General features: G+C 34.2%; 4 protein-coding genes, 1 long non-coding RNA gene and 1 other non-coding gene across 10 annotated transcripts; 3 read left to right on the top strand and 3 right to left on the bottom strand.

The window, feature by feature from the left end:
- The first annotated feature begins 6297 nt into the window (after positions 1-6297).
- On the top strand, positions 6298-7149 carry LOC128280409 (uncharacterized). Its single transcript, XR_008270576.1, has 2 exons — positions 6298-6490; positions 6794-7149. It is a non-coding gene; the product is annotated as an uncharacterized LOC128280409 (long non-coding RNA).
- Positions 7150-10515: 3366 nt separating this feature from the next.
- TRNAV-CAC (transfer RNA valine (anticodon CAC)) lies at positions 10516-10589 on the top strand. The gene has a single exon. It is a non-coding gene; the product is annotated as a tRNA-Val (tRNA).
- Positions 10590-10606: 17 nt separating this feature from the next.
- LOC108455809 (PRA1 family protein A1-like) lies at positions 10607-13720 on the top strand. Of its 2 annotated transcripts, none has more exons than XM_017754357.2 (8): positions 10607-10981; positions 11183-11223; positions 11297-11375; positions 11548-11634; positions 11708-11796; positions 11891-11962; positions 12048-12170; positions 13221-13720. In XM_017754357.2, the coding sequence occupies exons 1-7, from the start codon at positions 10824-10826 to the stop codon at positions 12149-12151; spliced, it is 630 nt and encodes a 209-aa protein (XP_017609846.1). In that variant the 5' UTR covers positions 10607-10823; the 3' UTR covers positions 12152-12170; positions 13221-13720. The 2 variants fall into 2 exon arrangements, with proteins under 2 accessions (XP_017609846.1, XP_052875132.1); XM_053019172.1 differs by having other exon boundaries at positions 13225-13324.
- Positions 13721-18626: 4906 nt separating this feature from the next.
- LOC108454478 (uracil phosphoribosyltransferase) lies at positions 18627-21510 on the bottom strand. Of its 3 annotated transcripts, none has more exons than XM_017752954.2 (12): positions 21178-21510; positions 20962-21069; positions 20783-20861; positions 20636-20694; positions 20436-20513; positions 20247-20328; positions 20059-20107; positions 19787-19848; positions 19523-19590; positions 19113-19168; positions 18965-19017; positions 18627-18887 (listed from the first exon to the last, which is right to left on the bottom strand). In XM_017752954.2, exons 1-11 carry the CDS (start codon positions 21310-21312, stop codon positions 18966-18968), a joined length of 828 nt encoding a protein of 275 aa, XP_017608443.1. In that variant the 5' UTR covers positions 21313-21510; the 3' UTR covers positions 18627-18887; position 18965. The 3 variants fall into 3 exon arrangements, with proteins under 3 accessions (XP_017608443.1, XP_017608442.1, XP_017608444.1); XM_017752953.2 differs by having other exon boundaries at positions 18970-19017; positions 21178-21500; XM_017752955.2 differs by lacking the exon at positions 18965-19017.
- Positions 21511-22476: 966 nt separating this feature from the next.
- Positions 22477-24451, bottom strand: LOC108456068 (NADPH-dependent aldo-keto reductase, chloroplastic-like). The gene is made up of 7 exons (XM_017754661.2): positions 24041-24451; positions 23906-23956; positions 23737-23813; positions 23571-23658; positions 23174-23449; positions 22835-23080; positions 22477-22708 (listed from the first exon to the last, which is right to left on the bottom strand). The coding sequence occupies exons 1-7, from the start codon at positions 24170-24172 to the stop codon at positions 22622-22624; spliced, it is 957 nt and encodes a 318-aa protein (XP_017610150.1). The 5' UTR covers positions 24173-24451; the 3' UTR covers positions 22477-22621.
- A 1031-nt stretch (positions 24452-25482) lies between these two features.
- LOC108457121 (aldo-keto reductase family 4 member C8-like) lies at positions 25483-27683 on the bottom strand. Of its 2 annotated transcripts, XM_053018935.1 has the most exons (8): positions 27556-27683; positions 27358-27475; positions 27211-27261; positions 27034-27110; positions 26795-26882; positions 26327-26602; positions 25978-26226; positions 25483-25782 (listed from the first exon to the last, which is right to left on the bottom strand). In XM_053018935.1, the coding sequence occupies exons 2-8, from the start codon at positions 27463-27465 to the stop codon at positions 25696-25698; spliced, it is 936 nt and encodes a 311-aa protein (XP_052874895.1). In that variant the 5' UTR covers positions 27466-27475; positions 27556-27683; the 3' UTR covers positions 25483-25695. The 2 variants fall into 2 exon arrangements, with proteins under 2 accessions (XP_052874895.1, XP_017611469.1); XM_017755980.2 differs by having other exon boundaries at positions 27358-27666.
- Between the last annotated feature and the right edge of the window lie 96 nt (positions 27684-27779).

A 27779-nucleotide genomic window follows, 5' to 3' on the forward strand; every position in this document is an offset into this window, starting at 1 on the left:
CCACCAGTTGATAGAATCAGGAAACAAGGGGCAGAAGAGTTCCGAGCAATAAAAGATGATGATGCAGAAAGAGCAGAATTTTGGTTAGAAAATACTATCAGAGTCTTTGATGAGTTATCTTGTACACCGAGGAATGTATGGAATGTGTAGTATCACTTCTTAGAGACTCACCTACTACTGGTGGAAGACACTTGTATCGCTTGTACCAAAGGAGAGGGTCACTTGGGATTTCTTTCAGAGGAATTTCGTAAAAGTACATCATCGAGGTTTATTGACCGTAAGAGAAAGGAATTCTGGAATTGAAACAAGGTAATATGACGGATCGATGAGATTCGCTTAAATTATCGGCAACTTAACAAGGTAACAAGAAAGAACAAGTATCAATTGCCTAGAATTGATGATCTGTTTGATCAATTGAAGGGAGCTACTGTGTTTTTCAAGATAGATTTGAGATTCGGATATTATCAGTTGTGAGTTAAAGAGTCAGATGTCTTGAAAACTGCTTTCCTGACTAGGTATGGTCATTATGAGTTCCTTGTGATGCCATTTGACTTGACTAATGCTCCCGCCATTTTCATGGACTTAATGAACCGAATTTTCGAACCGTACTTGGATAAGTTTGTAGTTTTGTTTATTGATGATATCTTGATTTATTCTCATGATGAGACCGAGCATGCGAGCATTTGAGAACGCTTTCTGATTCGAAAGATAATCAGTTGTATGTCAAGTTCAAGCAAAAGTGAGTTCTGTTACGAAGTTGGTTTTCTTAGACATATTGTTTCAGGTGAAGGTATTAAGGTTGATCCGAGCAAGATTTCAGCCATTGTTGATTGGAAGCCTCCTAGAAATGTATCAAAAGTTAGAAGTTTTCTTGGTCTTGCCGGATATTATAGGCGATTTGTAGAGGGATTTTCCATGATAGCTACCCCGCTGACAAGATTGCTGCGAAAGGATGTTAAGTTTGAATGGACTGAGAAGTGTCAACAGAGTTTTGACAAGTTAAAAGCATTGTTGACTAAAGCTCCTGTTTTAGTGCAACTAGAACCAGGTAAGGAGTTTGTGATTTACAGTGATGCGTCCATGAATGGACTTGGTTGTGTACTTATGCAGGAAGGGAAGGTAATTGCTTATGCCTCTAGACAACTAAAGCCACATGAGAAGAACTATCCGACACATGATTTAGAGCTAGCTGCCATTGTTTTTGCGCTGAAGATTTGGAGACATCATTTGTACGGTGAGAAGTGCCACATATTCACTGATCACAAAAGTTTGAAATATTTGATGACTCAAAAAGATTTGAATTTGAGGCAAAGAAGATGGTTAGAGTTGATTAAAGATTATGAGCTAGTGATCGATTATCACCCAGGTAAGGCAAATGTTGTTGCTGATGCTTTGAGTAGGAAATCTTTATTTGCATTAAGAGCTTTGAACACTAGTCTAGCCTTATCAGATGATGGTTTTATCTTAGCTGAGTTGAGAGCTAAACCGATGTTTCTTGAAGAAATTTGTGAAGCTCAAAAAAAAAAATGACAGTGAGTTGTTAACCAAAAGAGATCAGTGCGAGTCGGATGTAGAGTCAGATTTTCAGATCAGTTCTGACGGTTGTTTGATGTTCCGAGACAGGGTATGCATACCGAAGAATGATGAGCTTATTCGAAAGATTTTACAGGAAGCACATAGTAGTTCTTTGTCTATTCATCCAGGTAGTATAAAGATGTATAATGATTTAAAAAAAATGTACTGGTGGGTAGGAATGAAAAGGGACATTTCAGAGTTTGTTTTTAGATGTTTGATCTGTCAGCAGGTAAAGGTCGAACATCAGGTACCTTCAGGTTTATTGCAGCCTGTGCTAGTCCCTGAGTGGAAATGGGATCGAGTTACTATTGATTTTGTGACAGGATTGCCGTTTACACCAAGAAAGAAAGATGCAGTATAGGTTGTGATTGATAAGTTAACGAAGTCGGCTCATTTTATCCCAGTTCGTATGGATTATTCACTTGACAAGTTGGCCGAGTTGTATATGTCAGAGATAGTCAAACTACACAGGGTACCATTATCGATCATTTCAGACAGAGATCCAAGATTTACTTCACGGTTTTGGAAGAAATTACAGAAGGCTTTGGGCACAAAGTTGAGTTTTAGTACAGCTTTCCACCCTCAAACCGACGGTCAGTCAGAGAGAGTTATTCAGGTACTTGAAGATATGCTTAGATGTTGTGTACTGGAATTTCAAGGCAGTTGGGAAAAATATTTACCATTAGTAGAGTTTGCCTACAATAATAGTTATCAGTCGAGTTTGAAGATGGCACCTTATGAAGCTTTGTATGGACGTAAATGTCGCACACCTTTATATTGGACAGAGCTTAAAGAAAGCCGGATTTACGAGGTTGATCTAGTTAAAGAAACAGAAGAAAAAGTGAAAGTTATCAGAAATTGTTTAAAAGCAGCTTCAGACAGGCAGAAGTCATATGCAGATTTAAAAAGAAAAGAGATCGAATATCAAGTTGGTGACAAAGTTTATTTTTTTTTTAAAGTATCTCCGTGGAAGAAAGTTCTCAGATTTGGCAAGAAAGGCAAACTAAGTCCATGTTTTATTGGACCGTTTGAAGTGATTGAGAGAGTCGGACCATTAGCATATTGGTTAGCTTTCCCGATTGAGTTAGAGAAGATTCAAAATGTATTTCATGTGTCTATGCTACGTCGTTATCATTCAGATCCGTCACATGTGATTTCTTAGACAAAGGTTGAGATTCAACCAGACATGACTTACGGTGAAGAACCGGTAAAGATTCTAGCTCGAGAGGTAAAGCAATTAAGGAATAAAAGTATTGCACTTGTGAAAGTACTATGGAATAGACACGGGGTAGATGAGGCTACATGGGAACTCAAGAGGCTATGCGAAAATAGTACCAAAATCTCTTCACAGTAAGATTTTCGGACGAAAATCCCTAAAGGGGAGAAATGTAACATCCCGAAATAGGGCCTAAATGGAACAATGGTTGCGAAACCACAAATCCGAGGTAGAATGTAACGGCCTAATTTTCAGGTGGTGTCAAAATGGTGATTTGAGATCACTAAATCGGACAAATAAGATTGAACAAGATAGTAACTTAATATTTATGAGTCAAGTAAGAATTTAGAAGAATTTGTGAAATGGTGAAATTAGTGAATTAAAATAATTTATTAGGTCAGACGGGTCAAAAACGAGGTATCGAGACCTCGAATTTGAAAATCGAGCTATAAATATTTTTATAAATATTTATGAAGTGTCATTGAGTTAGTATTAAAGTTTCGTTAGAAAATTTTGATGTTTGGATAGCTAATTAATTAAAAGGACTAAATCGAAAATAACTCAAAATTTATTAAATTGTGAGTAAATAGCTTAAGTATTTAAAAGATGGATTTAAAGAGCAATTAGACCCAAAGGTTAATGGCTGGACGGTTTGGGTATGAAATAAGCAAGAAAACAATGTGAACAAGGGACAAAATTGGAATTAGCATAAAAGTTAATAGTTAAAAAAATGATGTGATTGAAAATCTAGACATTTCTTCATCTTTCTTAGCCAGAAACACCGTAACAGGTCTCCTATGCTGGTTTTTCATATTTTTGCACCATGTAAGTTCAATTTTTACTATTTCTTAGTAATTTTTATGTTTTTGTGACTTTTACAATTAGGTCCAATCATCTAATTCATTAGTTTTTGATTTGGTGGGTGAAATTGGAAGTTACCCTGGCTGAGTAAGGGTAGTTTATGATGAATTATTATGAAATTGAAGTTCTAATTTCATATTAAGATTGTTTTATTAAGTCATTTTGATAGAAAATGGTATTTAGGACCTAATTGTGAGCAAAATTGTGAATTAGATGTTGGTGTTGAAATTCAGAATATCAAAGGCTGTGAAATAGTTTATAATGATAAAATAAAAGTGTTAATTTAGAAAAAATTAGTTCAATTGATGGGTGAATTGAGTAGGGACTAAATTGTAAAAACTGTAAATTTTGGGGTAAAAGTACAATTTCGAATTTTGAACAGCATAAATTGTGAAGTGAAATAGAAATCAAATAAATGCTAATGGGTAGAAATATTTTATATTATAGATCAAGAATCCAAAGAAGAACGAGGAAAAGAAAAGTAAAGGACTAAAGTGTAAGGTTTAGTCACATTTTGTATCAAGGTAAGTTTACAGTAAATAAATGCAATATTCTTTTATTTTACATTATTATTGTCAATTTCAGCATTTATATATTTATGTTATGAAAATATTTAAAGTCGAATTTAAGGTGAAGTGACAGAGAAAAGTGTTAGAAAGCCCGGTTGAACCCTAGGAATGTTAGGATATTAGGGTTGACAGGACGTAATGAAATGAGCCATGTAAGTCCATATTAGAAATATGGCTTTGGAGACAGGATTGAGCCATGTAAGTCCATATTATATATGGCATTGGAGACAGAATAATTCATGTAAGTCCATGTCAAAGACATGGCATTGGCGAGATATTGATAGACAGAAGCGACCCTAGTATCCTTAGTATTCCGAGTGGTTCAACGGGTCAGGATACTGAGTTAAATTACAGTGAATTAACAGCAAAGGAAAAGTAGATTATACTTATGAAAAGGAAAGGTCGTAAGAAAGAAGGTAAGGAATAAAGAATAAGATAGAAATTGAGAAGTAAAGAAATTTATGATGTTAGATGATATTATGCATAATTATCCATTATGTTGAATGTTGTGATTTATTTGCTTGTAAGCTTACTAAGCCTAGTGCTTAATCTCTTTATTTTCTTCTTCTTATAGTACTTATCTAGTCACTCGGGATCGAAGGAAATGTCGGAGGCCGATCACACTATCAAAGAAATAACTCGGTATAACTAGTCGTTTTGTTTTGGGTATGGCATGTATAGAAACTTAGCTACTTTTGGTATAATATGAATAATGAATGATGTGTAAATACTTGCTAGTGATTAGCTAAGAAAATAGCTGATGATATACATGTTTATTAATATGTATGATTGAATGATGATTATCACATGAAAATTATGAAAATGTGAAAGTAACCTAAAAACAGATTCAAGTAACAGAAATGATGTAACTTTGAAAAATCACTAAAATTGTAGAAACATAGTTTGAAGATGAATAATATAAGAAATTAAAGCTTATTATGTATATTTTCTTATGGAATAAGCAAAACAGGTAAAAGTATTATATTTTATGATATATCTGAGTTTTAGTGAAACAGGGTCAGAGCGATTTCTGGATCCCTGTTTCAACTTTGGAAATTCACCATAAATTGTACAAAACTAATTAGAAGGTATAATTTATATGGTTAGAATGCTTGTTGAATCTAGTTTTGAGAGAAACAAACGACTTAGTCATATGAATTTTGTACAGGAAGAAAATGGTTCGTAGTAAGAAGAGGTCAGTGTAGTCGAGTTTTGAAACAGGGGAAACTTTAACTAATAAACTGTACTAATTGGCTAAGTCAAAAATTCTAGAAAAAAATTAGTAGATATATATATGAGCTTAGTTTTATGAAAAATTTACGGATCTTAATTTCGAGTTTTGAAACTCGAGAAATAAATTTTTAAGTAACCATGACGCAGAAAAACAGTTTATTCCGAAAATTAAAATAAGTGATTTAGAGTTGTTTAAAAGGTAAGATAAGTTTAGTAACACCACAAGCTTGACTCCGGTGACGGTTTCGGGCGTGGGGGCGTTGCAAACTTCATCATAAATTATATATATATATAATAACGTATAAAATCTTATGCAAAATGTTAAAATGATATAATATAAAAGGAATTTAAAAAAATAATTTTGAAAAGAAAAAAAACTATCAAGACAATTCAAAATGTACATATAAAAAAAACAAGATTAAAAGATGAATGTTAAAGTGAATTTTAAAAATAGTAATGAAACATACAAATTGAAATAAAACTTAATTGAGATAAAATCAAATTGAAAGGGGGCAATTAATAAATAAAATAGATCATTAAAACACAAAAATAAGGGTCAAAATGCAATGCGTGTGAACATACGAGGATTGAAAATGTAAATAATCCGAATATCAAAATGTAATGCTTAAGCGCGGATCCAATTGAATTGGCGCACAAATTCTTAGGGCAAAATTAAAAAACAAAAAAAAATCTGAAGTAAGCTTGATTGCGCGCTAACGCGAAAGGAGGGGACCAATCGAGCAAATTGACCATCTACAACAAATAACCAAACATTTCCCCATTGAAACTGTGTTGTTTCTTCCCTTTTATAAAACCAAATATCTCCTTTAAAAAAACAAAGAAAACAATCAGCCCCTTTTAAAATAACCTTAGCCCCTTTTTATTTCCCCATAATTTTCTCCTCTCTTGACCGATTCTCATCCCCCCAAACCACAAGCTACACATTCAAGCCTGGAGAATGATTTTTCAGCTTTGAAATCCTCTCTTGGCTTTGATTCAAACAAAGCAAGAAAGAAAGCTATGGCGCATTTGCCAGGTAAGACTTCGCTCTCTCCTTTTTTATTTTTGAAATCAATGATGAAAGACCGAAGGAAATGAATCACAAGAAAATTAAAAGGTATGGAGAAACTCGTATTGGAAATCACCTTTTTAATTTTTGATTGCTTTCTTTTTCAATATGCGTGTGTATTGCTGGGAAAAAGGATCCCATTTACATCGTTTACATTCGGTTTTATAGCCGAAAAATAAGTAAATAAAAATAAATAAAAATACAAAAAATCCTTGTTGTAATCTGTTATTGTTTGCTGTCATTTGATGTTGTGGTTTTTGTTTGTTGCAGGTGTGCATGGTGTGGAGGAGTTATTTGCGGAGCATGGCACGAGTGGAAGAATCGGCTAAAGGCTGTGGTGGCTGAAGCTTCTAGGGTTTCTGCCGAAAATTCCCTAGGTGTTTTGGCCTTGGGGTATTTTGGATTATTTAGGCTATTTGGGTTAAGTTTAATAATTTGAGCCCATTTATTTTGGTTGTTGGGCTATGTAAGAAATGGACATTGGATTATTATTGTTGTTTTATTTTATTTTTGGTTTTAGTTTTGGTGTAGGCCCAGGCACAAATTGGGTCTTATAATTATGATATACTAAATTGAAGAAAAAAGATAATTATGTGAAAAAATTTAAAAAAATAAAATTATAAGTACCTCAATTAGAATATTTGGTTCAATTTATTCGACTTTACTCCTTAAATCAATTCAATTTATATGAATAATTTGTTTTATTCAATTTTTGGTATAAAAAATCAAACCGACCGAATACACAATTCTATTGTTTGTAACTTTAAAATTACATTTATAAATAAGAGATATGAAAGATGAAATTCTCTTGCAAAATCTAAGACATGAACAACAATACTGATTTTATCATGACCATCTTCATCAAAATAATGGTACAATAAAAGAACTAATGGCAAGTCAATGTCCCCCACCTCAATTTTAAAACCAATAAGATGGAAGCTTCTTCTTCCCTACATTAATAAATAAGGGATATGAAAGATCAAATTCTCTTGCAAAATCTAAGACATGAATACCAATATTGATTTTATCATGACCAACTTCATCAAGTTAATGTCCCACACCTCAATTTTAAAACTAATAATATGAAGCTTCTTCTTCCTATATTAATAAATAAGAGATATGAAAGATCAAATACTTCATCAAAATAATGATACAATAAAATAATTAATGTACATCCCACTTAAAAAATATATATTTATGGTAGAAGTTCATAAGTTATCTATAAATAAATAATAGTATAAGAAATTATGATTACTTTTAAAAGAAACTGTCACATATGAAAACATAGAAAATTATATGTAGCAGCATGTGGTTAAGTTAAAATTCAATATCGAATTTAGGGACTAAATTGAATAAGTTGAGAAAATATAGAGATTAAAGTGCAATTATCCTATTTTTATTTCGATGGAAAAGACTTAATGACAATTTTACCATTACTAAAAAAATCAATTGTTTCATGATGACTTTTAAATAGTATTTTATTAATTAATATTATAATACATAACAAGAGTGAAAGATGTTAATCCTTCTCATCCTTTTTCTTTTTACAAAAACTAAGTGGGGAAGAAAAAATATTTCTTTCATAATTTTCCTACAAGTTCAAGTATAAGATATGGTTTTTCTTCAAAATTTTCACAGAGTTTGAATCTTTGAACCATGTTTTATATATATATACCAATAGTTTTTTTATTTTATTAAGTATATTGAAAATTGCCATTAAATGATATGGATGAAAACTTAGAAAACTTAAGTGAAATATATACATTTTTGGATCGAAAATGATTAGAAGATGAATTCTAGTTTGTTAGAAGTGTGAAGAAGAAATAAAAATGGATGGAAAGTAAAGGGAAAGTAGAGAACCTTAGCCACGTTGTGTACTATTGGTGCTAAATGATAGCCTGTAAAGCAGATAATCGAGTCGAAAGGAATGCAAATTTCGGAATAAAAAACTTGTCAACTTAATTAACCATGCATATTTAAGTTTGTTTTAATTAATTTTAGTATTAGAATCGATATGACATTATTTTGTATTCAGTTGCTCCTATTGTAGCTAAAAACGAAGCGAGCATTTTTAAGGAGAAAGGCGAAGAGAAGGAGTAAAGCGATTGAAACTTTGGTTTGTGCTAATATCTTATTTTCATTACATAATATTTTTTTTAATATTTATTTTACTATGATTAGCTATATAAATTTTATTTTCATAAATTCTGAATAATTTGATTAGTATTTAAAAAATTATGTTTTGAATTGAAAACTATGATTTCAATGATAAAATTAGTAAATTCATGATTTTGAGTTGAATTTGAATATTAAGATTTAAAATGGTTGGACAAGCAAATGTGTAGTATATTTTGTATTGGAAGCCTAATTTTACATTGGGCGATATATGATTTGAAAATGAAATGAAACTGAAATGAGAATAATATGAAAATAGAATTGAACTGAAACAGATCATGAAACTTGGGTTTATTCCACTATATTAAGTTAGACTAAATCAGATATAGTTGGCATGCCACATAGCCTTTATATAAGAGTATTTAGATCTCCCCAATTCCCATAGGGTCGAGGGAGGAAAGATCAAATTGGTCAATTTTTATTATTGTTTGCTCCAAATCTCGAAGGGCCGTTGGCAGTCCCAATTCTCAAAGGGTCATGGGCTACCCTGATAGCCATCATTGCCGAACAACTCTAGGTGACGGATTCGTGTAACTTTAGTACGAGGCTAAATTAAAAGAAAAGCAAAAAAAAAAAAGAGTTGAATTTATTTGAATTTTCATATTGTGCAAATTAAATTAATAATATGATTTTGAATTTGATTAAAAAAACTTTTTTTTTACTCGGTTTGTCAATATCGTAATATTAAAGTTTATTAGTATTAGAATTTTCTTTTATTGTGATATTATTAATGATATTTATAATCATGTTTTAATTTATTTCTATCAATTAATTTATGTCCAATACTTATGTAATTATTTATATGATATTAGAACTACTGATCATAAAAATTTCTCAACATGCAGTTTGTCTGTTTTTCCGTGCACAGGTGATTAGGTTCGGTAGGTCGTTCTAGTAGCATCCGAAGAACCGAAGATCAGCTCAAACAATGTTGGTGAAAAGTTTACGTTATAGTTTATATAAATGTCATGTACCTAGGCTTGTATATATATAATATTGAGTCATAAACTGAATTAAATATTTTCATTATATTTTCTTTACTAGTACTTTATAACTAATATTTTGATGAAATAGTAAAGCATAAAAATCTAGTTTATTGGTATGTTTTGAGAAATCGAAGTGTTGAGAATTGACTTGTGAGATAATTTGAATACGAATATATTGTGAAATCTAAATTTTTGTAGAGGAATTTTACGTAAAATAGACAGAAATGTTATCGAAAATTTTATAAAATAATTTTACTACTACGTTCCCTTTTCAAAAGAAAAAATAATATAGAGAAAATAAGTTACTTTGGCAACGGAATATATTATTTAATATTCAAATCCAACAATTGGGTCGAGCATAATGTGTCACAACTAATAACAAGCCGATGTCCCCCACCTCAATTTTAAAGCCAATAAGATGAAGCTTCTTCTTCCCTACATGCCCAAGTTTGAGGGCGAAATCCACGCTTGAAATATAAACCGAGACAAGTTCATCACCAGCAACATCAGGCATGGCAAGAGGAAATGGAAGCTTTGAGGCGCAATAATCAATCATTGAGACTTGATATTAAAGATATAGATTAGATCTTTTGCTCGAATAATCTGAGGTTATAAGAGCCAACCTTCCTACCAGTTTTAAATACCAGGAAATTTATGAGTGAAATAAAGACTCAACTACTCATCTATGATGATTACATTAACATGAAACCTCTCACGCTTGGAAATATAAAGCTTTTCCAACAATGAGAGGGGGTGCGAATTGGTACTTGTTCTCTGAGAGCTATATCTATAATTTTAATAATAGTTTTAATTGGATCACTGGACCGTGGTGTCTGGGTGGTGTAGTTGGTTATCACGCTAGTCTCACACTCTAGAGATCCACAGTTCGAACCTTGGCTCAGACAATTTTTTTATTTCATTCAAACCTGACTTAATTCTTTGACGCTGAACCTTTTTTAAATTTTTTCCCAGGTGTCTTCAAAACACTCTTGTCAAACAAAGCACGCTTCAGCCACGGCCCTCCTCTTCCCTCCTTCACTCATTTCTCGATTTTGTTTCCCTCAGCTTCACTTTCTCTTAAGAATTTCCTCTCTTTTTTTCACCTCTAATATTTTTAATTTCTAGGGTTACGTTGAGTAATGGATTGGGGAAACGTTACCGCCGAGGATCTGATCGACGCTCTTCGTGAAGTTGACTGGTCATCACCGCCTCGACCTCTCTCCGAATTCTTCTCCCGCTTCACCATCCCTCGGTCATTCGTCAAATGGAACAGCCGCATTAAATGCAATCTCTACTAGTAAATTATCTAATTTTTCTTCTTCGGATTAGTTTGAATCTTGACTGGTACTGTTTGGTTTCCGAGAAAAAGAAAAAGAAACGAAAAGAAAATGTTCGAAATGGAGGGAAATCTTGAATATTGGCCGTGCATGTGCTTTTTGCAAATTGTAGTATTTCTTTTAGTTTCTCACTTGAATTTTATGCTTTTTTTCCCTGGCAGCTATCGCACTAATTATTTCATTCTGATTGTTGTCATTCTCGGTAAGTAGAAGAAACCAGCAGTGAGCTCAATTTTGTTTGCACTATATTTTAAAAAAAAATTGTGATTTTGTAGGTTTGGGATTCTTGAGGAGACCGCTTGCTATTTTAGCTGCTATTTTGACGGCTCTTAGCATTGCTTTTCTGAATGATAGGTAGGCTGTGTTACCTCCTCTTTGCTAGTGTTCTGATGTTAAGTCCCTGAGGTTGTTGTTTGAGTGTTATCTTTGAAATGGAAGGATGAACCCTAGTATTGAATGTTGTTGCTGTATGGTTAGATTTAGTTTTCTCATCCGTGGTTGCTAACAATTGTTTTTTTTAGTGCAGCTTTGCTAGTTCTTTTAGTGAGAAGGTGACAAGAACTGTGAGGCAGTTCTCTCCACATTTAGCAGCTAAGATGAGGCCTCCCTTTACGTAAGTTTATATGTATTTGTGTCTATAGAATGTATGTTCTTGATTTGGTTATTAAATATTTCTTTACTGCCAGACCTGTTATTCGTGGGCGTCCTTCAGCAAAAAGAGCGATTTACATATGTGGTCGACCTCGTTGGGTGTTTGTCTTCATATTTTCTTCTGGTATGAATTTGCTTCAGAAATGTTTTCTTTCTATGTAAAGCAGAACCGATCCATTTTCCATTTTGAGAAACTAATTTTACACATCTATTTACAGTGAGCTTCATCCTTTGGTATGTATCATGTGGTCTCTTGACTGTATTATGGGCACTGGCTATTGCACTTCTTGGTAAGTTGCCTCCTTTTGTCTTTTTTCTCATCCTCTCTTCCTTGAAGCATGTTATCCTATTTATATAACACACTCTCTTTCACAGCTACTGTCCTCCATGCAAGTTTTAGAACACCTAACCTGAAGGCTCGTCTTAACACTTTCCGAGAGGAATTTCGTGCTGTTTGGCGTAATTACAGTGAGCTGTAGCTTGCATAGTCTATAGTGTGTGAGTATATCTACATCAAATGTTATTTTGGATTTCGGTTTCTTTATCCTATTTCTATTAGTGTTTTTTACTTGATTAAAAGTTTAGTACCATTGTTCTTGTTTTACTTCTCTAGTTTTCGGCTGTTAGTCTGCTGATTAAGTTCACCTTCTTAATTTATTTGATTATCAAATATTTTATATGTTCACGTTACTCTTATATATTCCAAGATTGTAGACCTTTTAGTTACAATCATGATATGCACAGTAGTGCATTGGTCTCTATTCTAAATTCTTACATCTGTTTAACTTGTCCATGATGTTATGAAACCTTCTCTGTATAGGTTACTGGTTGCTAAGTGTCTATAACTATAAGTATCTTATAGTGCTTTAATTCTATCCAAGTAGGGCAATTTTGCAATTGAAATGATGCTTTTTTACTCTAGAGTTAAAGACTAGTTTGTTAAAACAATTTCTTCTGCTGTCAAATGGAATAATATAGGGAGATTCAAACTAGTTCCCTTTAGCTGTTGTTGAAGGCTTTGAGTCACTTCCTTGGAGAGAAATTCTCTTGAAAAATCTCATTGCTATTAGCTAAAAGGCTTAACAGCATTAAATTGAGTAGAGATCTGCAACTGAGTCCTCTTTAGCTGTCAGTAAATGCTTTGGGTCACTGCCATTGGGGTTCTACATGATGATACTTAGCATAGTGGTCAAAAGGAAATTTACTGTATGTGTTATACAACCAGAAAGGGTTTAATTGTCTAAAATCACTACAGTGGCTTTGGATGTGGTAAAAAAATTTCTTATAGATTAGATTTTAATTTATTGCTCTAGTTTGTGCCGGCTCTTGTCAAAATACTTGAGTTTTGATGTAAAGGGGTCAAAGAGCAACTCTCCTTGAAATATTGATGTAGTAAATAAATCCTTTATCTTCATTGTATAAATAAATCCTTCTAACATTTGATTTGTAGTCTGCTTCTTGCAATGGGTTGTGTGGCTTAAACATAGGGAAGAGTACATGGTGTTCCATTTTTGCTCTTCTGATTGTTACTGCTGTCATTGATTTCAGGCAGGGATGGTTCTGATGATCTGAAACTCTTACACCCTATTACTGTAAGGTTGCATCTAGCTGCTGTTGATCAGTTGCTGTTTCTACAAAATAATCTGAGGGGCTGCATTGAAGTGAAGGCTGCTAATCTTTACCAGTAACGGACAAGGTCTAAACTCTCAGAACCTCTTTGTTTCTCTAAAGTAGATCATTTCTGTTTTTAGTCCATATTGGAGACGGTGGAGGACATCTTTATTGACACCTTCTCATAAGGAAGGAAAAGCCCCCAAAAAAAAAGAAGTCTAGAATTTATACAAGGAGTTAGGTCAAATACGTTCTCATGGTTCGTGGGATAAAGCTGGCTGTTAGTGTTTCTTTTAGCTGTACTTGATAGTGTGATTTCAAAGGTAAGGTAGTGTCTTAAACATCGTGCCTTCAGAAAGAATGTTTGTTGTGAATGATGTTAAACATGCTTGTTAATTTCCAGCTAATTGAAGTAGTTTCTTGGTTAGAGTGAGGGAGATTTTGCTTTGCAACATTAACCTTTTTTTTTCTTTCGGGTACAAAAATGCAATCAATATATATCACGGGCAGCTAAACGATAGATCAACCGTAGACGCTTTTGAAGCTCAATCCTGGCTTCCTTTTGTATATCACTCATATATTGGGCCGATATTACTAAATCCATTCTCTGTAAAGACTTTGGATGTCAGTGAATGCTGGGTAGAGTTTCGAATTGACTTTTGATCTACTTTCTATAACGTTTCTCCATTGTTTCTACAGACCAAAATGGTATTGTTGTTGAAATCGATTTCGGCTCTAAAGTAGCCATTCTCCCTTTCATTCACCATTTTAAGTACCAGATTCCACCTATCAATTGCATCTTCTTCTTTGGGGATCTTCGTAGCACAAAAAGCGTGTTCTCTTAACGAGGGAGGGGTCATCTGATCCAAGGGTGTGGAATATTTAGAACCATAATTGCCTGATCCGGTGAAGAGTGGAGAGAGGGTCGGCGATGCTTTTATTAAAAATCACTTTATTATGAGCTTTTCAGATGCCTCATAAAATAGAGGTGAAGTGCTATGACTTTATATTCTTCAGGTCATCTGAGTTGTAGTTATCGAAAAATCTGATTAGGTCGTCTGAGTTAGGAAAGTCGCATTGCACAAACAGGTGTTCAGAGTCTCTCCTTGTAATAAGGGACAAAGCGTCTCCACATTAATGGACCTCCTCCCGAGTTCTCTCTCACAGGCTACCATTTTCTCTAAGTTTTCCATAAGAATATGACAAGTTTGAGAGGCAATTTCAGGCTTCAAAGGTTTTTTGGTTTCTTGTCCCCAATATTTAACTAATCACTCTTGTTGAATCTTTGGCTCCATAGAGGGTTGTAAGCTGATTTGATTGAGAACTCCCCATAATAGACAAATTTCCGCACCACTTTATCATCCTTACTGAAGGAAGAAAATGAGCATGCCAACTGAGTTCTCTCAGAGATTCTCATATAAGCATATCATTCCAAGACCTGCCATCAAATTTCATCAGGAATTTGATTGGATTTCACAGTGCATTAAAGGTTGACAAGGTAACAATTCCGGCCTCACCAAATCTAAATATTCTCTCTAGTTGCAGACATCTTGGCCAATAGGAATTCATTTTCATAGCCACGATTAATATGGTTTCTTTACAATTGAATGAAAATCAATGTGTTTACAATATTTCGTTTTCGACAATTTTGTCGGTTCAGAGTCTGTATTTGTTAATATTCTCCGTACTTACTTGAATGAAAAATAACCATGCAAAGACCCTTGATTGAATGAAATAAACCTTCATTGAATAAAAGCGTTTTAGAAGATTTTGTTCATGATCTCTTTTTACTGACTGATAAGTACTTTTGAGATGATTTTATATGTAACATTGAAAAGACTAATCGAACGAAAATTAGAAACTTTAGTCGGAAAATATCTCTTAGAAATAAGGGCGATAATTGTATTTTTCACTTCTTATGAGAGATGACCTGAATTCAATAAGCCTAACGTAACTTCTGTGGTAAGAAGTCTCTGGATATCCCAAAACTTCTTTAAAAAAAGGCCAAAATTGCCATCAATTCTGAGGCTTTTAAGACCACCTGTTTGGAACCCGTCTCTTTGACTTCCTTATGGGCATATTTGCCACGTGTCTGTACTTTTAGTCATTTTTTATTGTACAGCTAAAAGTTACAGATAGACAGACAAACACCGTTTTTTTAGTAAACTATATAAATCATCACTTAATTCAATTATATTCATGTTATTGTTTTAGTTATCTAAATTAAAAAAAATTCAGTTTAGTTATTAAATTTTGAATTTGTTCCTGCTTTGGTCCTATTTAAATTGATAACGGAATTTTTTTAATTAGTACACTAACACATTTAGTTTTAATATTTATATATTCTATCAATTTCATCCTAATTTTAAATAATTTAATAAATTTAACTCTTCACATTTATAATTTTATTAATTTGATCCTCAAAATTCTTAATTAAAACTTTTAACTTTTAAAACAGAGACATTTCACATTTATAAATTTGTAAAACTCAAAAAAAAAAAAATCTTCTAATTGTGCAAGTACAACATACTTGTAATATAAATAAAGAATGGCAATGGTGGTAAAATTTATAGTCTCAAAATGTAGCAAAAAGTTAATGTAGCTATGGGTGAAGGAGTGGTTCCTGGAAATTGAAGATTGTACTCTATCACTCTCGTCGAAATACAAAGCAACTTGGGTGGAAATGTATGGATTTCCTTTGCATGTGTGGAATTACAACAACACTTAAGAAGCAGATATCAGAGCTATGGGGGGTTGGACGTGGTGCTACCTTGAACTTTCATGAATTCTACATTGTTGATTGTGTCGAAAATTATGAAAAGTTGTGGTGCTACAATTTGAGTAATGAAGTCTGGGGTTTAAAGAAAATTGGGAGCAAGGTTATTTCTTGGAATGTCTGCGATGCTCAAAAAGCTAGTCAGAAACAATTATTTTATAGATGTGACATGCTTTTGATTCAAGAAACAAAGAGTGATGGATTAGCCAATTGGAGGTTTTTTTTTTTTTAGTCTCACAAATTTATAGAAGTGGGATGTTTATGTTTTAAAAGCTGAAAGTTTTAGTTAAGAAGTTAGAGGATTAAATTGATAAAATTTTTAAATATAAAAGGTTAAATTTATTAAATTGTTTAAAATGAAAATAAAATTGATAGAATATGTAAGTGTTAAGGACTAAATGTATTATTATACCAATTAGAAAAAACTTTTCATTATCAATTTAACAGCGTGTAATTAAAATAGGAATGATACAAACTTTAGTACTTAAATTAAAAATTTTAAAGTTGGATGACTAAAATAAAAATACAAACGTTGAGTGACATTTTTATAATTTATTTATTTATTGGTTTTATTAAATGCCTATTGGTTTTAAATTTTTTTTGTCAACATTGGTATTTATACTATTAATTATCTCATATTCTCAGCTAAAAAAAACAATATCAATCTATAAAAATGTGATGGTGAGGATGGAATACACCACTTGCTTTAATTCATTGCCTGGAAGCTTTGCCTAATGATTTTGTAATTTGTGCTACTCATCATCCTGTTTTGCCATCTGTCAACAATGAGTTCCCCTGAGGCAACCAATTAAACTAATGCAGATTTTTTTTATTCTTTCTTTTGCCCTTCGCTTATAACCAATTAATCAGTATGACATGACTGATTCTTTTACCCATTATAATAAACTATATATTCTCCTTTGGAGAGAATGATCAAATACAGCAACTAAAGTGGAATCTAATGCTTAAATCAATCATTTAAAAAAAAAAGACATTTTCTTTAGTATAAAAAAGAAAGACATCTTTAATTGTCGAATTAGGATCGCATTTATATATGGAATGCAGTATGCAAATGGCGTTTCCAAATTGACAACCAATAAAACCATCAACCTGCGTGTGGGTTTAAAAAGAAAGAAGAGTTGGGGGTTAAATCACAGGCTGGCCCCATGTTATATTGCCCTTCTTTTAATTCTTAACCCATGTGATTCACTCTTACCTGTCTAAGCACCCAACAGATCCTTTATTTTCAAGTTTGAACACAAAAACAGCCAACTAATCCTAAATGAGACATAAAACTTGGCACCCTCAAGTTGTGAGATGATGAGCAGCAGCAGCAGCAGCAGAAGAAACAAGACGTATGGAGCATTACCTAAATTGGGTTCAAGCTTTTGCATCCGCTTGGGCTTTCATGTTATTGGTAGGCCTCGTTTGCTGTTGCCTCAGCACACACCCAACCCAACACGGTGACGCTAACAGCACCAACGCCAGCTGCTCTTGTGACGGCGGATATACTGGTGTTTGATTTTCCTTTTCTGTTTTTTTTTTTTTCCCTCTCTATTTATACCTTCATTAGTTTAGGCATAGAACATGACTTGATTTTGGGTGATTTTTTTAATGGCATGTTATATAGTTTGCTTAGAATTTACGGTTTCCTCTTTTGTACTGTCATGAATTTTTTGTACAGAACTGTCTTCTGCTTTAGAATTTTATTTCTTTTGTTCGCTTTGCTAAGCTGTTAAATTCCTTTTTTATTTCAACTGTTAAAACAAGTTGTATGTTTCTTCACAAAAATGCTGATGGGGTTTCAGCCTGGGTTTTGGGGTAGCTGTATGTTGGATGCTTAGCAATCAGATGAGAAAAAAAGCTAATAATAGCTCAAAGGTTAGTGTGGTGATGGCCTGTCATGGCAGGATGATCCATAACATTAACTAATGCCGTTTTTTTTCCTTCAACTTAACTATCTGAAGTCGTTTACTGGAATTTTATTAAGATATGTCCAAGTAGAAAACTTGGCCTAAACTCTTAAGTTCCAGTTCGAGCAGATTAATAGTTTAAATCTATCACAAAATTATTCCAAACCCAACTCGAATTAACCAAAACCAAAACCAAAACCAATCTCGAATTAACCAAAACCAAAACTAACCCATTTTAAAAAAGCTAGACAGTCCAAAACTGAAAACCCACACCCAAAAATATATAGAATAATCCAAAATCCGAATTAACCCAATCCAAGTGCATAAGTCGCACAAACAATCCAACTTGCCCAATTGACATGCCCAACACGATGATCATTATTTTTTCAAACATTAAATACATAATCCATTTTAAAGTTAATTGTGCTTTACATATTTACATATTATCTTTATAATCCATTTTCAACTTATCAATCATACAAGTCATATACGAATACAAATGCAACTATATATCTTCATTATATACATCCATATGTTTCTATGCAGAATAAATTTCCAACTGCTTGAATCCACTTAATAGGAGTAGATATCACCAAATAAACAAAATTCCGACTTCAAGGCTTTAAGCTTATATAATGTCTATGCCAATGCTGGTTCTTGTTTACCGGTGGAACACAGTTTATTTAACACAAAATTAAGAATAGACAATCTCAAGTCATTGACCATAATGTAAACAAACCTGCAAAGCATATTCACTAATAAACTAAGCTAAAATAACGCTCAGCAACCCCTTTCAACTTGGTGATAGGCTAAAAAAATCAAAATTGCATATAGATAATTTTTTCCTTGACTTTGCTTTTCACTCATGTACCGTAGCTCCGGTCTCCTGCATCTCCAAGTCCAGGAATTATAAACCTGACACCAACGAAACCACAGTAGTCAAATATAAAATCTTCTCACAACCATAAGGCAAGTCCGGTGGAAAGACCAACCTTACCCTTTCTCATTAACAGTAGGATCAATAATTCCAGTATATACATGAAGCCTGAAAATCAGAAAACCAGTAGAAAAAAAAAATCGAAATGCTATAAAACTGTCCAAGTTTTCTCTTCATGGAAACTACATTTGGAATTTAATTACCCAGGGAATTTCTCGCTCAGCTTTTGAAGGGCTGGAGGAGCTGCCAGAGCAGATATCTGTTATAGAGCAACACACTTCATTAGTAAAGTGTTTTCGTAGTCTACATATAGTTGGTATGTGGGAGATTTAATGGCTGAAGCTTGACTGCTAATAGGGGCTCAACCTAAGAGTTTTGTCTAGAAACTTCTAAAAGAGGTCATGGTCTTCTAATAGAACTATGTATTAGATGAACAAGCGAGCAATATAAGATACTATTTATACGCATTTTAGCCCGAGGCAATGAGAATTTGATATCATAAACTAAATGCATTAGCGATTAACTGAAATATTTAACAACGAACATGTATACCTAAGAACTTCCAAAATGTAAATACAACTGAAACTAAAAAGGATTCTTCCAAATTATTTACCACTTTAATTTGCTTGTTGTCAACTCCACGTTCCTTTATGAGGTTGAGTGCAGCCACAATTGTGCCACCTAAAATTTTTAACACAAAAATTAGCTAAAGTAGAACAATTAAAACACAAAGCACACATCTGTAATAATTTGAGATACACAGGTACAAGGAAAATAGGTATATTATATTGACATTGAGGGAAAATGCCAGAAAGCTTAATAGTTATACAGGATGGATATAATATAAGATATCAATATGTTGGATGAAGATTAGAACCTGTTGCTAGCATAGGATCTACCACAAATATTCGAGATCCTTCAGGAAATTTGTCAGGCAACCTACAGAGGAAATTAATAAATTACACACACTATAACATAAGTAACAGTAAACAGCCACTAATGAGACTTAACAAGAAATTAAGTCGGTACTGAAGCAAAGCAAAAGGATGAAATCAAGTTCTGATCAAACTAAAATGCTACAGTATACTTCAACTAGAAGGTGAAGTTCCAATTGATTACAATACCAAGAAAAGTGAAGTGAATTCTTACTTATTAAGATAAACACTTGGCAAGAGTGTCTCTTCATCTCTGCTTAACCCTTCATACATGAACCCACAAGTAATCAATCATAAAGAAGGTGAAGGGATAAAAGCTACAGTCTTAACTAACAAGTAGGAATCAAAAGCTGGGCTGGGAGGTGGACGGGGAGAACTTGGTAGCTTTTACACCCAGCTTACCTAAATGGTATGTTTTTGTAGCTGGCAAAATGGATGATGCGTGTTCAGCCAAAGCAAGACCAGCTCTTAGGATTGGAACAATCTGAGAAACTAAAACAAAAAGGTATTAGATACTGACTTAACATAAAATTTTCTGCTCAACCAACTCAGAGAGACATCAGGAATAAAAAAGCTGGAGCAAAAACTAACCGCCAAAGGTTCCCTTGGGTCGACAAATTCAACTGAAGCAATAGCCATTGGCGATTGAATCTCTCCTGTTACAGTAGGCTGGCAGCAGTAAACCCAAAGATACATATAAGTACCAAGAAATGCCACTAAAATTTAGAATGAACATAGATGATTTTTCCCAAGGCATAAAAAGGAAAGGCATTCACAACATAATAACTTACCAGCCAATCCCTTGAAGCTTCATACATAAGTAGCCTCCCCAACTCAGCCATGGCATTTTCTGATAAAAAGGAAGAACAAAAATTGATATTGAGATCTTATCCTATCCAAGATAAGCTTATTATAATCTAAATTCCAAGAGAACTCACTGAAAATGGGGCAAGGAGTTTGCTCATTTCTCAAAACCGAAATCCAGTGCTTAATTAACGGATGTGGAGGCACAAACACCTTAAAGAAACATTATTTAAAAAAAAAAATCCAAACTCAAAAACAAGAAACTACGTCGTATCCAGGAAAACAGAAACCAAAGGTAAAGAAGAAAACCGACCAGCATTCTATCATCGGAAATAGGCTTTTCCTCGGTGGCCATATGAGAATTGACCGTCACAAAGCCCATGTGTCGCCTCCGCAGCCACCGAGAAGTCGATATAGAAAGCTTGTAAAGAAGAAAAAGAGAAGATTAGTGGAGATTTTGGTGAATGAAATGGCGCTAAAGTTGGAGAATAAGAAAAAAATAAAATATGGGTGGGGATTGAAGTTTCACCTTAAAGGGATGGCTGGGGTGGCTGTGGGAGTGGGGTTTAAAAGGAGGAATAAGGAGCGTAGGGTTTTTGAGGGGCACGAAACGCGGCGTATGGGAGGAAGGACACCGGAGATTAAAATTAATACGGCAAGCCATGCATCCGATGATTTCGAAATCTCTGACCAAACCCAAATCGCCCAAATTTACGTTTAAGTGTAGTTGTTGGAACTGCCTTTTTTCGTTTTGCCTTTTGCAAGATAAGACCCTCACTTTCCCTTTTTTGGGTCCCAAATAGAGGGATTTTGTTCTCTTCCCTCTTTTGGATCAGATTTTAGGCCACTTTGGGCCGTTCCTACACTTTCTTCTTTAATTTTAAGGCAGACTTCACTTTGGGTTTCTTAATTCAATATTTTTTAGGTAACATTATTATGATTAAATCTTTTTTAAATTTATTTAAACCTTTAAGCAGACCAATTAGATATGGCTTTCAAAACCAAATAGTAGCTTAAAGTCGGGGCCCATTTTGCCTGGCACTTGTACTATCAGCTTCAACTTACAAATATGTTTTATTTAAGAATTTATTAATATTTTTAAATCTTTAGATATTTTGATAAAGTCTTATAATATTGATAAATCTTTAAAAATATTAGTAAATTTTTAGATATTTTAGTAAAAGTTTTTCCTATTGTTTTTTTAGTGGACCTCACCCTATAATTTGTTTTAGTGCGGCATGTGATGCATAAGGGTCATCCTTTGAGGTTGCAGCCATCGGTGCCTGGCAAGTGCATGGTCTGCAATGATACATGCACGTCTTGGCACCCTTTGCTGCTTCGATCTTCACCTCAAGTGTATTTTAGCATCTAGTGAGGAAGCATCAACGACATCCACAGCTCAATCTTTGAAAACATCAACTCAACCACCATCATCAGCCCCGCCTGCTTTTGGTGCTTGTTATGGTTATGGTTATCGCTATGGGGCATTTCCACCACCTCCAAATTTTACGTATGCTTATGGAGTCCCTCTTGCACCGCTCTATTTAGTCCTTATGCTAATGGCCATGGAATCCCATTTAGGTCGTTCAAGAAAAACTTCCATTATCAGCATGGTAATAGTGGTCAAGGTGGTGGAAAGCTCGTTGTTTTTGGAGCCTTGTTCACGTGATCGGCCTGGTTCACGTGATCGAGCTCATAACAGCATTGGTGTTTCAGCTGCTTCCCTTTTATCTAATTTTCTCTATCCAAACATTGTAATTTAAAGCTGTTTAGAACAATGTAAAATTCCTGGAGTGTGTAATTCCAACATGGAATTGGACATTTAAAGTTATAATCTGAAGGAATAATTCATTTCTTTAGATGATAAGCAATCAAAAGGCCAACAATTCATTGTTCCTAAGACAAAACTTTGTCCCTGCCTTGTCTTTTGTGTAGAGAAAGTAGAACGAAAACATAATAGAATCAGCATCATCTCATATTTCACCATCCCACAGTTCTTCAAGGCTCTTGTAAGGACTACAAGTTGGATGTAATGCGAATTCCCCGCGGAGGAGTCTTTGCTGCGAAAGAGAATCGAGAATTCTTTAGTATAATAGTATGCATTATTCATGTACGTTCATATATGATGAGTCATTTTTTTTTCTTTTTCCAGCAAAACACAAATACGACACAAAGGCATGTTTTACCTGATGGATGCTTGAGAATTCGGCGAAGATCTCCGGAGGTATGGACCAATCAAAAAGGCTCAAGTTTTGCTTGATCCTAGACTCGTTCACACTTTTCGGAAGGACACTGTGACCACTCTGAATACCCCACCGCAGAGCAACTTGTGCTGGAGACTTGTTAAGTTTTTCAGCAATTTCAACCAAAATTGGTTCCTTCAGTACTTCTCCTTTAATCCAAGACCCTGGAGATCCTAGAGGGGAATATGCCTGCAACAATATTCAAATTCATATGCTTCAAATGTAAAGAGTCTCTGTACTATATAACATGATTGAAACAAAATTGATTATGCGTTGTTATACCGATAGATGAACACCAGTAGACATGCACAAGTTGTGTAACTCAGGCTGCTGCCAAACAGGATGGCATTCAACCTGATTGACAGCAGGAGGAACTTTGGCATACTTGAGCAGATCCTGCAACTTCTTAGTCGAGAAGTTGCTGACTCCAATGGCTCGAGCCTTACCAGATTTATACAAGCTCTCCATTGCAGCCCATGTCTCTGGAAGACAAAGGGGAGCCATCATTTCAGGGTCCCATCCTCTCATGCCAGGCTTTGTACGAAATGGCCAATGTATCTACATTTGTGAAAGTCAAGGTAATGGGGGAAAAAATGAACTAAAATAGCATATTTTCTTCTTCTTTTTTTGAAAGATTAAAATTGCATATTGTCATTGATGGTTTCAGTGGTAAACATACAAGATAGAGATCAACATAGTCAAGTTGAAGGTCTTCTAGAGTTCTGGTCATTGCCTTTGGGACGTCTTCAGGTGCATGATCACAACACCTTTCAAAAAAAAAGGAAAATAAAAATGGAATTGAATTCATCTTTAACCTGAATATAAAATCTGGGGTTTTACTTTACCATAGTTTTGATGTGATGAACAGTTCTTTCTGCTTCACCACTTCTGAAGAAAACAGTCCCTTCAAAGCAAGCCCAATCTACATTTTCAAGTCTCAGTTGTGAACAAATTGGTAAATCAAATTACATAATAATAATAATAATAACCAAAAAAGAAAATGGAAAATTTTACCTCTTTTTCATTATCATAAACATGGGCACAGTCGATGTGTCGATAACCAGCCTACAAAAAAAATGTCTCCATTTCTTTTATAATACACATTGTTCGTAAGGAAAGCAGAAAGAGAAAGTAGAAATCAAAAGGCACCTTGACTGCAGTCACAACAGCTTCACCAACAACACCTGGAGAAGCTTTCCAGGTTCCCAAACCAACAGACGGCATTTTAGCTCCAGTGTTGAGCTCAAAGTAAAAAGGCCCATGTCCAGTTCCCTTGTCCATTTTTCCCGTACACTGATTGACTGGTGCTATGATATTGGTATTGCAAATGTGAGACGATGATATCAATGATTTTACTGGCAGAAAAGAGAGAACAGCGATTCTTCAGCTTTGGTCCTGGAATCCGGTGGTTTAGTTCCGTATGGAACCTATCATGTTCATTTCTATTAGACTCCTATACGTAACAAAGTTCGAAATTCCCACAACTACAATCAGAAGACCTTGTTTGACACACGTCTTTCTAAGGTTCATCAACGATTGCTTGCACCAAACAATTAACTTTTATCATTTTTCAATATACTACCTAGTTTCAACTTACATATATGTTAACACACTTCTCTTGTGATAAACAGTTACGAGTTAAAAGACCATATATATTGCTTGTATAATAAATATGAGGTTAAATTGATAAATATATGTATGGTTTGGGTAGGTCCACTTATTTATGCAGCAGCCCTTATGGCATGGAATCTGCATCTGCTTTGCTCATGCTAGAGCTTTCTTATTTTAGTAGTAGTCTTTGATTGATCATTAGACATGGACATACACAGCTTATAGTGACAACTAAAATCTCTTTCTTCTTCGTTCATTTCACGAGTGACATGTGTAAATTATAGATTTAATTCTTGTATGTTTAATATAGTCACTTTTAATTCATGTATTTTTAAAATTTTAAAATTTCAATTTTAGTCAAGCAATAGTTATTAAATTCATTAAGGGTATACCTAACGGTGAAAAAAGTTGAGGGATGAGAAGAAGGAATGAAAAAGTGAAAAGAAAATAAATTTTGAGTATGCTTTATCAGAAAGAAAATGAAAGGAAAAAAATGGAATAGAAAAAGTATTTTCGAAATTAAAATTCATGTATATAAATACACATTAAATCAAAATTCATGTGTAATTTTAAAATTTATCTCATAAATTTATAATATCAAATGTACAAAAGATACCAGTTGAACTTTAGCTAAGTTAGCCCGTATTACTATGATAACAACAATAAAAACATGATTTTGAGTTGATTTAAGTGCATATTATTTCCCTATTTCCTATTTCGGATCAAGTAACAAAATTTATATTTTTGTCAATCAAATGTCTTGATAAAAACTTTGACCGTTCATTATTTTCTAATACTCTAAAACTATAAAAGAAATGTATAATAAGATTCTGTAAATGTCGGTCACAATTTTTAATTGATACTTTTGATGGATGATAGTTTTCGTGGTTAATTTATGCCCGTAGAAAAATTGGCAGAACTTCAGAGCCGACCAAATGTAGGCTCCCTTCCCGACCTCATCTTTGACTCTTGAACCAGTATTTTCTAAGCCAACTTTTAGCTGAATCTCACTTTCAATGACCCAAAGTTGAAATTAGCAAAGCAAACTCACCATGAAATGATGAAATTCATTATCGTTTACAAAGAGTCCGCTCTAAATACCCCCCATATAATATTTGCATTAATGATACTAATGTCTTCGATTCAGTTACATGCAGGTAGACATAATCACCGAAAGCTAGTAGCATGTCGACTCAGATTTCACCATCCCAGAGTTCTTCAATGGTCCTGTATGCACCACAAATCGGGTGTACAAAATTACTGCCTCTAATTAGCTTCTCCTGCAATGGAATGTTCACATATTCAATACTTATCTCACGAATTGAAGACCTTATGTTGAGTCTCAGAAATGAAGTTATACAGAGTGCACAAAAGCAAACCAGTAAGCTAGTCTGGAGTAAATATGCATGCATAGGTAAGAGAGACAACTGAATGGAAGGAAGCAATGATAACGAAGAAATGAAGTTAACACTTGCCTGCTCGATTTCAGAAAACTTGGCAAACAGATCGTCTGGGATAGACCAGTTAAAAACATCAAGGTTTTCCTTCAGCCTTGCCTCACTATTGCTCTTAGGCAGTACACTGTGGCCCCTTTGAAGTCCCCAACGGAGAGCCACTTGTGCCGGAGATTTCCCCAATCGCTCTGCGACCATTTTAAGAACCGGGTTTTCCTGAACTCTTCTCCTGATATTTTCTCCAGCTTGGCTACCCAATGGTGAATATCCCTGTGATCAAAGAAATTAACAACCATTACCAATACAATCAGCCTTCTTAGCTGATTCAAGATGGTTAAAAAAAAATGCTGCTTTAAATCTGCAAACTCACAGACAAGTGAATTCCCTTGGAATGACAATATTCGTGCAGCTTAGGCTGCTGCCATACAGGGTGAAGTTCCACTTGATTGACGGCAGGAACTACGTGTGCTACTTCCAACAGATCTCCGAGCTTCTTCGCAGAGAAATTACTCACACCAACAGCCCGAGCCTTACCAGAATCATACAGTGCTTCCATTGCTCTCCATGTACCGGATATGTCAGGTTGAGTTAAGTTTTCGGGCAGAACTCCAACCGAACCCTTTTCCAAACTGGCTGGCCAGTGTATCTTCACAAGTCATCACAAATATCAACAAATTTAGCTTTATTTTCAATGTGCCATAATATGCAAAACTTCAGCTATTTGACATTTAGCTACAAAGAGGAACAAATAACATCATCAACTTTAACAAATCAACAAAAGAAATTTCTGGTCCATATCTCAATTTTCAAAAGGAAACAGAACTTGTGTACTACACACCAGGTAGAGATCAACATAGTCAAGCTGCAAATCTTCCAAAGTTTTATTTAAAGCCTCTGGTACATCCTCAGGCAAGTGATGTGTGCACCTGATCATCATTTTATATGTAGCTTAGACAATAGGGTCCAACTACTTGAAAATATCAATTTTTAAGTACGGATTAATTACTAAACCCTTCAGATTATAAACTGAGACTAAATAAAGGGGGAGAAATGAAAAAGGGGGAAAAAGCCAAAAACCAGAGCTTGGAGGTGATAAAAAAGTCCTCACGCTTTACTACACCATCATCAAATAACTCCTTCAAAGCAAAACCAATCTGCATGCATGTACCAGAAAAATAAACAATTATATTAACTAGTTGGTGAATCTATTAAATCAAGACTGAGAACTTAAAGAAAGAAGTGGAAAATAATCACCTCCTTCTCATTGCCATAGATAGAAGCGCAATCTAGGTGTCTATACCCAACCTGAATCCAACAAATATATTAGTAAAACCCAGATATTCAACTGAAAATCACAAACAAAAACCACCCAAAAAAAAGAAAACAAGAAGAAGAAGATACCTTAACGGCAGTAACAACAGTATTTCTAGTAACAGCATAAGTGCCGAGCCCAACAGAGGGGATCTTAGCTCCCGTGTTTAGTTCAAAGAATCTGATTTCATCCGCCATTTTCTTGCAACTAATGCAGAGAACACAAAGAAGAGAACATAAAAAAAGGCAGCACTTAATAGAAGATATGTACGTTTCAACAGTTTGAACCTGGAACTGGAAGCTGGCGAATTTATTTCTGGATTAGTCGCCTGTCCTCAGAATCAATTATTGAGGAAGGTTATTAATGGTTGCACTTGCACATGCTCCACGTATTATTCCTGTTTTGGTATCAAATATTGGATTTTTCTCACCCGTCCGATGAGCAAAAATGTCGGTTTCAAAGATGGGATATTTTATAAAATTTAGTTTAAAGTAAATGTAAAAAAAATGTA

Source organism: Gossypium arboreum, chromosome 9 (genome assembly GCF_025698485.1).
Source record: "Gossypium arboreum isolate Shixiya-1 chromosome 9, ASM2569848v2, whole genome shotgun sequence".
NCBI lineage: Eukaryota > Viridiplantae > Streptophyta > Magnoliopsida > Malvales > Malvaceae > Gossypium > Gossypium arboreum.